Source organism: Limulus polyphemus, unplaced genomic scaffold, assembly GCF_000517525.1.
Source record: "Limulus polyphemus unplaced genomic scaffold, Limulus_polyphemus-2.1.2 Scaffold4145, whole genome shotgun sequence".
Taxonomy (NCBI): Eukaryota; Metazoa; Arthropoda; class Merostomata; order Xiphosura; family Limulidae; genus Limulus; species Limulus polyphemus.
This window is the reverse complement of record NW_013669755.1, coordinates 71636-84828: the sequence shown is the minus strand read 5'-3', so window position 1 is coordinate 84828 and position 13193 is coordinate 71636. Positions and strand designations below refer to the sequence as shown.

The 13193-nt window shown below is 32.4% G+C and overlaps 1 protein-coding gene across 1 annotated transcript in view; it reads right to left on the bottom strand.

Moving 5' to 3' along the window:
• Positions 1–304: 304 nt before the first annotated feature.
• LOC106470656 (hepatocyte nuclear factor 6-like) overlaps positions 305–13193 on the bottom strand; it is a 39086-nt gene continuing 26197 nt past the window's right edge. Inside the window, exon 2 of the mRNA XM_022399286.1 lies at positions 305–3024. Within this exon, the coding sequence (XP_022254994.1) occupies positions 2630–3024 (395 nt within the window). The 3' untranslated portion in view covers positions 305–2629. The remainder of the gene's footprint in view (positions 3025–13193) is intronic.

Below are 13193 nucleotides of genomic sequence, written 5' to 3'. Positions count from 1 at the left end.
TTTTTGAGATCATAAAATTAACTTAATTTTTAAAACATAACATGAAAAAGCGAAACTCTTCACTCATAAAACAAATATATGTATAAACTACAATGCTATAAAATATCAACTTCATGAGCAGCGTCTCTTATTTTAAAATAAAATATTTGTGAGTTTGAGTAATAAATTAGATAAAATATATAATTTTTCTCCACATTTCTATATTTCATTTGTAAATATGTAAACAAGTAGGATTAAAATCAAAATATTTGGAAAAAATAACCAATCTCATGAACATTCCTACAATAAAAATAAATAACTCCTTTTATATATTATACAATCTGAATTTTAAAAAAAAGTTTTAAATAAACTACTTAAGAAATTTTAGGAACTATTTTGAAACTGGATGATTTGATTGTAAGAGTAATCATAGATTTCACTCTATCTAGAGAAATATTCACACTTAAGTATTTCATTCACGCTAACTTTTACTAACACTAGTAAGATTCTTACTTGAGTTAAACTGGAAAATTAAAGACATTTACCGACAGCAGAGAGTAGCTAATACAACCGTTTCTTTAAAGATAATTTACAGTTATAACAGACATCAACAACAAACTTCATGGCTTACTCACCATATCTTGTCATTTCCGGTTAATTACAACTAGTTAATAGCTACTTGTTTTTATTTTCCAATAGAAAACCTATGTATTCCGAATTTTAATAGGACATAATGAAAAGAAAAAAAAATGATAGCGTAAGAAAAAAAAACTGTAATGAAAAATAAATATGTTAATATTTATATCACCAATAGTTGTTTAACTTTATTTTATATATGGTTACAGATCTCCTAAAATAATCTAAGACTCGTTTTACGTAATAAAACCCTATAACCGAAAGAGTCATAAGATCTTTTTACGCGAATCCTACTCTATGTTCTCTTATCATAATCATAGAATAACTCATTCCAGTAAAGAAAGCGCGAAATATTTACTACAAATTTACATATTTGTCATCAAGGGGTTAGAAAAAAGAAGGAATTTGCGTTTGGGTAAGTTAAATATCTGAATCTTTCGCCACAGATATTTGTTGCAGCAAATTTACGAGCTACAAGTTCATCACATGTGTTTTTATATGAAGCTGGTTAATTCAGAGAGAATTTTAGCATATATATTTCTGACTTGTCTACCCACATGCCCCGTCCGCCGGGGTTAAACTGGGGTGGAACGGTCCGAAACGGCGTGCCGCCTCTTCAGGGTTCAAGCCATTTGCTTTCTTGGTTTTGTGATTTGAATGTCAAAGTAGATCATGAAAGGGCGTTCCGCCTGCTTCAAAACCACAATTAAAACACTGCGCGCGCGTGTCTATGATCTGTAGGTTAAATATCTAAACTAACTAAGTAGCTTAAATAATAATAATAAGGAATAACACCATAGATAAAATCAAATAACCTCTTTTATAAATCCTACAATATTGTTTATCTCCAACACATTCAGTTATATGCGGGTTAAAAACTGTTAATGTCTAACCAGCTTCTCACTATGTTCTAAAGCGATTCTATTATAATTTGCCTTCTCTCTAGGTAGAGCGTTGTAACTAACCCACAAAAGGTCAGTCTCTACCATAATTCGAACTCTGTAAGTCAAATAATCTAATGAACCAACCAGATCTTAATTCTGTTCTAAACCAGTTAATCTGTAACACAATCCGCCTCTGTAGGTCGGATAGTGTAACTAACCAATAAGTCTACAACACTTCAATCTCTGTTATATATCAGGAATGTCAGAGAATTTTATAAAATCCAGTCAAAATATCTTAATTATGCAAGAAACAATTGATGCAATGCAAACGCGTGACCTTTAACTGCATTGAGCTAGAAACATATTCATACACGTAGTCTTCGTCGCAATTTAAGATAATCTCAACAAGTATTAATGTCAAACTTCAAAAGGTTGAGAACTGAGTATTTAACGAATTAAGTAGCTTGTTAAATAATAGAATAAATAAATATATATATAAAACATATAATTCTAATTTAAAATATTATGTATATTAACACACAATTTAAATACTGGAATGGTTTTTAGTTTCATGATAGGAATTGTACTGATAGTAATAATCAGCCCTACACATTCATGATGAAGAAAAACACGCGGAATATTCACGCTTTGTAACGTGGCAAAAATACATAAACATCCATTCGTAAAATGTTTTGTTAATATATTATGATTTTTTTTTCTTTCTTGTTTAAGTAGTTAGTTGTACTGACAAGTGACTACAGTAATGTTGACATTATTGCCCTTACTTTAGGAGCTCTTCCATACCGAGAGAAAGTTTTGATGAAATGATTTAGTCAAGAAACCAAGGTTACAAATGTGCATAATTATTATAGTGGTTTCAGGAATGTTAAGACACCACCTAGAGGTATCTAAAGTTGAGCTTGAGCTTCGAAAACACTTTGTATGCGATACTTGTCACGTAACTTAGCAGGCAAGTACACGATTCTTGTGGTGAAAATCAAAACAAAAAGTGATAAACTAATGACATTGGCAGCTCTCATTAAGTCTGCCGGTTTATCATTATGGTAAGAGTCTTGATTTTGCATGATGAAAACTTTTGATGTTACATGAAACTGTATGCTTGAACAAATCTAGGATGATGTTAAATTACTGACCGAAACTGTTGAAAGAGTCGGTGACTCACAGTTTGCTGAGGGTGACAATGGCGAGGGGGCGCTGCTATTGATAAGTGTCACACAAGATACGTTGACGTTGCCGACTGCAGCGCTATCCTGTGGCTGAGATTTACTTTCTTCTGCCCACTTGTCTTGAGAACGACGTCTAGCATTCATGAAGAAGTTCCCTACTGTAGTTAGATCGAGTCCGAGTTGTTGTGCAATAGTAATCTGCATTTCTTTGGAAGGCCTTTTGGTCTCCTTGAAGATTGCTTGTAACGTCCGCCTCTGGAGGTCGGTAAAGACGAGACGCGGTTTCTTAGGTTGGTTGTGTTTTTTCTGCTGGGGGGCTTCTTCCTTTCGTTTACATGCTAAAAAAAAACACCAAGAATTCCAAGAAGTATAATCAACGTGACGACAGAAAAAAAAAAACGTTACAATAAGGCTATAAATATTAAATTTAGTATTATAAAAATACTGAAAATAAGAAAAACATTTAGTCTAAGAAAAATTATTGCAACATAATCATAAGTTACTTTTCTAGAGTACAGTATTCTAATATTGTAATGAAACATTGAAACAATCTGTTATTGTAATGAAATATTGAAACATTCTAATATTGTAATGAAACATTCTATTATTGTAATGAAGCATTGAAACATTCTATTATTGTAATGAAATATTGAAACATTCTATTATTCTAATGAAACACTGAAACATTCTATTATTGTAATGAAACATTGAAACATTCTATTACTGTAATGAAACATTGAAACATTCTATTATTGTAATGAAACATTGAAACATTCTATTATTGTAATAAACATTGAAACATTCTATTATTGTAATGAAACGTAGAAACATGCTAATATTGTAATGAAACATTCTATTATTGTAATGAAACATTGAAACAGGCTAATATTGTAATGAAACATGCTATTATTGTAATAAACATTGAAACATTCTATTATTCTAATGAAACATTGAAACATTCTATTATTGTAATGAAACGTTGAAACATGCTAATATTGTAATGAAACATTGAAACATTCTATTATTGTAATGAAACATTGAAACATTCTATTATTGTAATGAAACATTGAAACATTCTATTATTGTAATGAAACATTGAAACATTCTAATACTGTTATATGAAACATTAAAACATTCTATTATTGTAATGAAACATCGAAACATTCTAATACTGTTATATGAAACATTAAAACATTCTATTATTGTAATGAAACATTGAAACATTCTAATACTGTTATATGAAATGTTGAAACATTCTAATACTGTTATATGAAATGTTGAAACATTCAAATATTGTTATGAAACATATCATTAGAACTTTCTAGTTTTTGATCTGGAATTATCAAATAGTCAAGCAATTAATGTGTTGATTTCAATAAAGTTTTTAAAGAATGAACCAGCTATTTTGGAACTGAATTTATAAATAGTTGTTTGAATTGTAAGTTTATCAATGTAAAGCCAGAAAGCGTCGTTTATAAAACTATAAAATACAAATAAAAACAAAACTACACTTGCAATTCCAAATTTACGACATTACGTTTGGACAGTTAGTCAACTGGAAATCGAAGCATGCTGGGTGCAGTGGAGTCCATTTTTGTTTTTTCAACAAAACATGTTCTTCAAAGTCAAGTTTATGAAAAAAGAGAAGCCCATCTATAAAGGTGAGCTTAAAACACAATTTCTTCAGCTGCTAATCTATGTTTACGAAACCAATAAGTTAATAATAAGAGAGATCAAATTATGTTTGATTCATCCAGTTCTTGTAATATTTTTCTTCAGATAGTTTAACTTTAATTTGTGGATACTCAAGTGAATATGATCAGATGTCATTAGTAAGTATAGAGTTAGCATACGTTAGGATTTACCCTTAGCTCTTACATTAAAAAAATACGACAAAAGTTTTTTTTTTAACCAAAAAAAACAAAAAAAACGGAAGTCTTATTTTGTCGTCAGCAGATTAATTCATCACTTAACATTTTTAGGTTTATGTTTGTGAATACACACTGAGAGAAAAAAGAAACTAGCGCTTTTATCGCTAGTACGTTTTTCTATACAATGACAGATATAATTAGTTCAAGAGCCAACTAGATACAAAGCACACACTCAGAATGAACGGATACAGATCATATAAACATATATGAACTTTAAGATTCGTCGCTAATGCTCATGCTTTTATGAGTTCGTAAAGCATGAGCCCGAGACAGACAAATTCATTGTGCTGATTAAATTACAAGCGTATGACACCGAAGTTAACGAACATGAGGCCTCTCATGAAAGAAAATGTAATGAGTTCCATAATGAATATTTTTTGTCAGGAGTGACCTATGGCCTAAAACAAAAACAAAAGTAAATTTCTGAATCCCAGAAGTATGAAATATTATGAATATTCAGCGGTGTTATTAAATAATTCATAACATTTTTTTGGAAACCGTTACTGGACCAGATGAATTAAAAACAATAAGATTATTCAATGGACTTGCTATAGAATGATTCATTACATTTCTTTTGGAAACCGTTACTGGACTAGATAAATAAATAATTATTCAGTTGTCTTGCTTGAATAACTCACCACCTTCCGGAAAACACCATTCTACTATTTGTAAATATTAAACATAAGAATATTCAATAGTCTAGCTATAGGAAGATTCATCACATGTTCTACCCTAAAGCAATATTAAACAACTTTCAATACAGACGATAGCCCTCAAATTCTAAACACAGGTTGCTAACATTAAGTATTATACAATCAGTTCATGTACTGGAAGCTCATGTAATGAATTCGATTATTTTTAAAGACACAAATGTCGCTCACGTTTGATGAAAACCAAAACTTGGCAGTTTATTATATCAGGCTCGGCATGGCCAGGTGGTTAGGGCGCTCGACGGGCAATCTGCAGGTCGCGGCTTCGAATACCCGTCACACCAAACATGCCGTTTCAGCCATAGGAGCGTTATAATGTGACGGTCAATCCCACTATTCGTTGGTAAAAGAGTGGCCCAACAGTTGGCGGTGGGTGGTGATGACTAGCTGCCTTCCCTCTAGTCTTACACTGCTAAATTAGGGACCGTTAGCGCAGATAGCCCTCGTGTAGCTTTGCGTGAAATTCAAAACAACCAACCAACCAACCAATCATTATATCAAGGCGAATATTTTACGTTCGTTTTCATAACATTTTCTAGATGCAGTACAGCACTGGACTGAAAATTTCTTACTATAGGATGATTCATTACATTTCTTTTGGAAAGCTATTGACTAACTAATACAACTAATACTGATAAGCCTAACTTTTACTTAGAACTTCTAAAACTAAGATAATAAAAGTAAATTGTCAAAACAAGAAAATTTCCGGAAATGAACTTTAGAAATTATAGTTCAGTATTGTATTATACAGTTTAACCAGACCTTCATTGTATTAACCACGGTAATCAGATCTTCATCATATTACCCACCATAACTAGACCTTCATTGTATTACCCAGTGTAATCAGACTTTCATTGTATTACCCAGTGTAATCAGACCTTCATTGTATTACCCAGTGTAATCAGACTTTCACTGTATTACTCAGTATAATCAGACCCTCATTATATAACACAGTGTAATCAGACCTTCATTGTATTACCAAGTGTAATCAGACTTTCATTGTATTTCCCAGTGTAATCAGACCTTCATTGTATTACCCAGTGTAATCAGACCTTCATTATATTACCCACCGTAACCAAACCTTCATTGTATTACCAAGTGTAATCAGACTTTCATTGTATTACCCAGTGTAATCAGACTTTTATTGTATTACCCAGGGTAATCAGACCTTCATTATATAACACAGTGTAATCAGACCTTCATTATATAACACAGTGTAATCAGACCTTTATTATATAACCCAGTGTAATCAAACTTTCATTGTATTACCCAGTGTAATCAGACCTTCATTGTATTACCCAGTGTAATCAAACTTTCATTGTATTACCCAGTGTAATCAGACCTTCATTATATAACCCAGTGTAATCAGACCTTCATTATATAACCCAATGTAATCAAACTTTCATTGTATTACTCAGTGTAATCAGACCTTCATGGTATTACCCAGTGTAATCAAACTTTCATTGTATTACCCAGTGTAATCAGACCTTCATTATATAACCCAGTGTAATCAGACCTTCATTATATAACCCAATGTAATCAAACTTTCATTGTATTACCCAGTGTAATCAGACCTTAACAAACCACAAGAAGTTAGGAGAGAACAATTGTGTTTTAACAAATGGTTCAATACTCTGGAAATTATATAAATAAAAATTAAAGCCAAAATATACAGATTATACTTCATTGTGAGTGTTAATTAAATATTGTCTTTACACAAATCAGTAATTAAACTCAGACAGACTTGCAAACACATCCTAGCCAGAAGAATAGAAAGATTGCAAATTACTAAGAATGATATTCTCAACCAAGGAAAAGAATGTTATTCATACATTATAAAGAAGGTGGAATATTTCTACCTCTTCACTAAACGTGAAACATTAGCGAAATGACTATCTCATGTTCGGGTATAGCCGTCATTAATTAATAAATGTTGACTAGAGAGAGAGAGAGAGAGGATAATCAGTCAACTGCACCCGCCGTCTACATACCTACCCTTAATAATGGAACAGCGGGATTGACTGTCACACTCCGTCGTCTACATAGCTTCTCTTAATAATGGATTAGCGGGATTGAATGTCACAGTCTGCCGTCTACATAGCTACTCTTAATAACGGATTAGTGGGATTGACTGTCACACTCCGTCGTCTACATAGCTACTTTTAATAATGGAACAGCGGGATTGACTGTCACACTCCGTCGTCTACATAGCTACTCTTAATAATGGATTAGCGGGATTGAATGTCACAGTCTGCCGTCTACATAGCTACTCTTAATAATGGATTAGCGGGATTGATTGTCACAGTTACAATCCCTCCACATCTAATAGTGAAGGGCGTCATCGGCGACATATTACAAGTCGAACTTTGAACTTTTCGATCTGTATCTAAGAGTCAGTCATAATACCACGCCTAGCGTTGTGCACAAACTGCACTGGAAAACACTGTAATTTTTAAACATCGTGAAAGCAATCTAAAACAATAGTTGTACATTATTAATGTTTAGCTATTTTCGTAAGTTCTTACTACTAAATGATATATAAGAAGGAAATGTAGTTCTTTACATTGCTCTAGAAGAAGGGTAGAAGCTGAAAAGAGCATTTGTTGAATGTAAATCGCATTTTGCTTTCAATATTGTATTTAATGTATTAGCTGAAAAGTCTGTTGAATGAATGCATGTTTTGACGAATGGGCAAGCACGTGATAATTAGTAACACAAACTTTGAAACAGTGCATTATTTACTTTCTGTAAAGTTCCAGTAGTTCTTCTCCGTAAAAATCCTCTGAAAATACACAACTTACTGTAAATAAACTATTTATATTTTTCATGACTAATTGATATACGCTGAACAGATGAAAGCTGATTGGAATTTTTAAGGAAGAATTAAAAACGACAATTTAACATAAAATAATGTTTAAATCCAGAATAAATTTTCTTTTCTTTGTGTATCGTTAAGATAAGCTACATTATGGGCTATCTGTGCTGTGCTCGCTATATCTATCGAAATCTGGTTTTTAGCAAGTCCGCAATAACGGAACAATACCAAATTTATATAGACACAAGTTTCGACATCTTCACGTGTCCTCTCTTCAGTCCAACGTTGTTTGTTTTGGTTTTTTTTTGTGAGAGAAACACATACATTGGTTATTCCATAACGGCATATGACGTCAGAAAGAGGTTCAAGATAAAATTACCTTAGTAACTGTTGAAATTTGGCAACCTTTGGACTAACAAACTTTCCATAATGGTTATTTTCACATAATATCTAGTTTTGTGTGTTATTATTGTGTGTGTATTTATCGGCTATTAAAATTTAAAATATTTAGCAACTGTTATATACAAGGTGGAATAGAAATCACCAATCACTTTTTTTTCTCCCTTTAGAAATAACTGAAACATATATTGTGGGCCACGTGTCTCGTGCCCATTTGTTGACCGATTTGAAAGGCAACCATCGATGCAAGTAAGCCTATGGCATTCCAATCACCTTAAAAGCTGCATGTTTCCATCAACTTATTATAAGCATCAAGTTGCACATCTACTTGTGTAATCGTATGAGATCTTATCAAACAGATATTTCTATCTGTCTTCGTTTCGCTGTTGTTAAGCGCAAAGATTCGCAATGGACTATCTGTGCACTGCTCGTCACGGGTATCTAAAGCCGAATTTTAGCTTCGTAAGCCTGCTTACTTAATACTAAGCCATTGGAGAGGGGACATTACCTTTCAGACAGATTCGTTTAATATACAACAGAGAAACTTTACTATCTTGAATGACTATATCTGATTTATAATCCATTAATCACAAATACTGTTCCTACGTTGTTAGTCATTTTATTTTTAAGAGACCACTTTTCACGATGTTCAGATTTATCCTACGTACTTTATATGATCAATCACTGTACGAATTGAACAGTTTTTATATACCTCACAAAATGCTCAGTTTAAGTACTTTCATTAGTTTTATGGAAATGAAACATACTGAAAACATTTTTTCGATGAAGATTTATTAAAAGTTCCATTTATCACCACTGACTGAACCTTCGTCATATTTGTTTTCTTTTTAATTCGTTTGTATAAATATTGCTTTAATTATATGAATTATATTACGTCTATTACAATTTATATATTATCAGGTCACATGAGAATTATAAGCCTCAAATACAAATAAATCTAAAAATATATTGATTTTTAATTTTCTAATTGTGTTATCGACGTATCATTGGCCCGGCTAGTTGATGACTAGTTGCCTTCTCACTGCTAAATTAGGGACAGCTAGCGCAAATATCCCTCGTGTAGCTTTGCGCGAAATTCAAAACAAACAGACGTATCATTGGTCGCCTGTCTTTTACTGTATGATCGACGTGTTATTAGTTACGAGTGTCTTTAGTCACCTGTGTATTTTGTTGTTTTTTATGTCTCATTATGACTTATCATCAACCACTTCTATTTTCAATCGTAACATAAGGATGTTATTAAATATCACAAACAGGATCTGGATGTTTGGAGAAAAAAAGAATTAACAAAATCTACTAGATTTCATGTGTGTTTCTGTGTAGCTCTGTCAGTTAATACAAATTTAATCAACTTGCTGCTGTTTTAAAATTAAAGGCGATGTTGTTGCTTATACAAAGCTACACAAAGGGCTATCTGTGCTCTGCCCAACACGGGTATCGAAACTCGGTTTCTAGCGTTGTAAATCCGCAGACATACCGCTGTGCCACTGGGAGACAATTAAAGGCGAACCATCATTCTAAAATCAGAAATAATTTAGTAAGAAAATTATTAAATCTAGAGAAACAACCAACATTTTGTTTTCCTACTGGATAATGTTAAGACATCTGGTGGTGAAATATTACAATTTGAATAAAAAGTCAGATATTAATTGTTCAAATAGAACAAGTGGCATTTTACAAGCGACAAATAATTTTTAATTTGTTATCGCGAAGCTATACAAATGATAACTTTATTATAATAACAGATAACAGATTATATGGATATTTTAAATAAGTAATATACCCGAATTCACAACTTGAAGCCGGAGATATTTTTTATTTGGATATTAAATTATTGTTATATAATATTTCTAAATCTACAAACTAAAAAACTTAATATTCCAGGAATTCTATCGCTACTTCTGTAATGATAATCCCAAAAAGAAACAGGTGTTGTTATGTAAAGTACTTATTGAGAGAAGCTTAACTAAATAAATTAAATATATGAAAATAGAAAGAAGTAAGTCGCAGTAACTTTAAGCTGTACAGAAATTTCTCGACAGCGACATCTACAGCTCATTTTTTGCAATTCCTATATAAAAATAGAAAGAAGCACATCGCAGCAACCTATAGCTTTGGACGTCTTGCTTTACAACGACATCTAGAGTCTTTTTTTTTAATTAACCACAGATGTCAAAAACAGAAGATGGGGCTCCCCAGTGGCACAGTGGAATGTCTGCCCGTGGTGGGCAGAGCACAGATAGCCCATTGTGTAGCTTTGTGCTTAACTTCAAACAAACAAACAAACAGAAGATGTTCAACTTTGATCGTGTTGCTCATCGTGCAGTATAGCTGAGATAGAACATTGAAATATCAAAGTGTTTCGCTGAGGAAATATTTCTCAGAATCTATCTATCTTCATGTTTGGCTTAAAACGTCTGCAAGTCATCCAGAGTTTATTAACTATTATTTGTACTATTACTAAAAGTATATCTTAAACTTTTATGATAATGTTTCATTTACTTATAAACATTTATGGTAACCACTAACTTACCTTTCCATTTGTTTTTGATCATATTAATACACAGGTATTTACTTTTTCGAGACTATCACAGAAGATAAAGATTATTGTTAGCCTAATGAGTGAGCCCCATTTGAAACCACGCTGTTGAACGCTTCCTAACATAAGACAACAGTTAATGAATATCTATTACGTAACAATTGTGCATAAGACAATAATCTCGTTATGCTTCTTTACCACAACAACATATTCAGACGTGAGATTAAGGGAGCTCTTACACATCATCTTGTTCGGAATCTTATCTATGTTAGCCTTTCTGTGGCATCTATCCTTCTTCAAACAAAAGAAAGTCATGACCTTATTGTTAATTCATTAGCAAAGCCCTGTTGATTGATTTTAAAGTTTTTTCTTTGACGCTACTCCATAATATTTGAACCTAAGCAGAAACAGTAACAATGCAAGAAGCACATGAACCGCATTAAAAATAGGCTTAAGTTGTGGATATATTTTTCACATTAATCATTATATGTTCAATTGAATAATAAACATATGAATCGGGTGTCTCGTGTAAAATATATTGATAATAAAACATTTAAATATTTATAAATTATAAATAAGTAAAGATCTGAGAGTCCAACGGTGGGTGCTATTGAATGGTTGCCACCCCTCTAGTTCAAAAAATAGACACAGCCAGAACACATTCTAAAATCTTGGTGAATATACGAAATACGTATTGCTTTATGGCAGGTTTAAATAGATTGATTGTTTGTTTGTAATTTCGTGCAAAGCTACACGAGGGCTATCTGCACTAGCCGTCCCTAATTTAGCAGTGTAAGACTAGAGGGAAGGCAGCTAGTCATCACCACCCACCGCCAACTCTTGGGCTACTATTTTACCAACGAATAGTGGGATTGACCGTCACATTATAACGCCCCCACGGCTGAAAGGGCGAGCATGTTTGGTAGGATGGTGATGCGAACCCGCGACCCGCAGATTGCGAGTCGAGCGTCCTAACCACCTGGCCATGCCGGGCCGGTTTAAATAGAAGAGAGGGATGAAGCAACACACATATGAATATATATATATGTATATATAGATAGATAGATAGTTGTGTGTATGTTTATACTTTTGAAGGAAAACATAAATTTTACTTTGAGAACTTGATGTTTTGGTATACTTTACTTAGTACTGCCCAATAAAGATGTTTAAATTATTAATACATGGGAAAAAAACTGAGTTAAGTTTTAAATTATTTTCAAGTATTAGAAACAAAATCCAGCGATCGTTTAAAATTAACTTCTGAGTGTTGAAAATATAGCCTTAGTTTTGGAACTTATTTAATTATATGTCACATCGGAACTAATGTGATTATATGTCACATCGGAACTAATGTGAATATATGCCACATAGGAACTAATGTGATTATATGCCACATAGGAACTAATGTGATTATATGCCACATAGGAACTAATGTGATTATTTGTCACATCGGAACTAATGTGAATATATGCCATATAGGAACTAATGTGATTATATGTCACAACTGAACTAATGTGATTATATTCCACATAGGAATTATTGTGATTATATGCCACATAGGAACTAATGTGATTATATGTCACATCGGAACTAATGTGATTATATGCTACATCGGAACTAATGTAATTATATGCTACATCGGAACTAATGTAATTATATGTCACAATTGAACAAATGTGATTATATGCCACATCGGAACTAATGTGATTATATGTCACATAGGAACTAATTTGATTATATGCTACATCGGAACTAATGTAATTATATGTCACAATTGAACTAGTGTGATTATATGCCACATCGGAACTAATGTGATTATATGTCACATCGAAACTAATGTGATTATATGTCATATAGGAACTAATGTGATTATATGTCACAACTGAACTAATGTGATTATATGTCACAACTGAACCAATGTGATTATATGCTACATAGGAACTATTGTGATTATATGCCACATAGGAACTAATGTGTGTATATGTCACAACTGAACTAATGTGATTATATGTCACAACTGAACTAATGTGATTATATGTCACAACTGAACCAATGTGATTATATGCTACATAGGAACTATTGTGATTATATG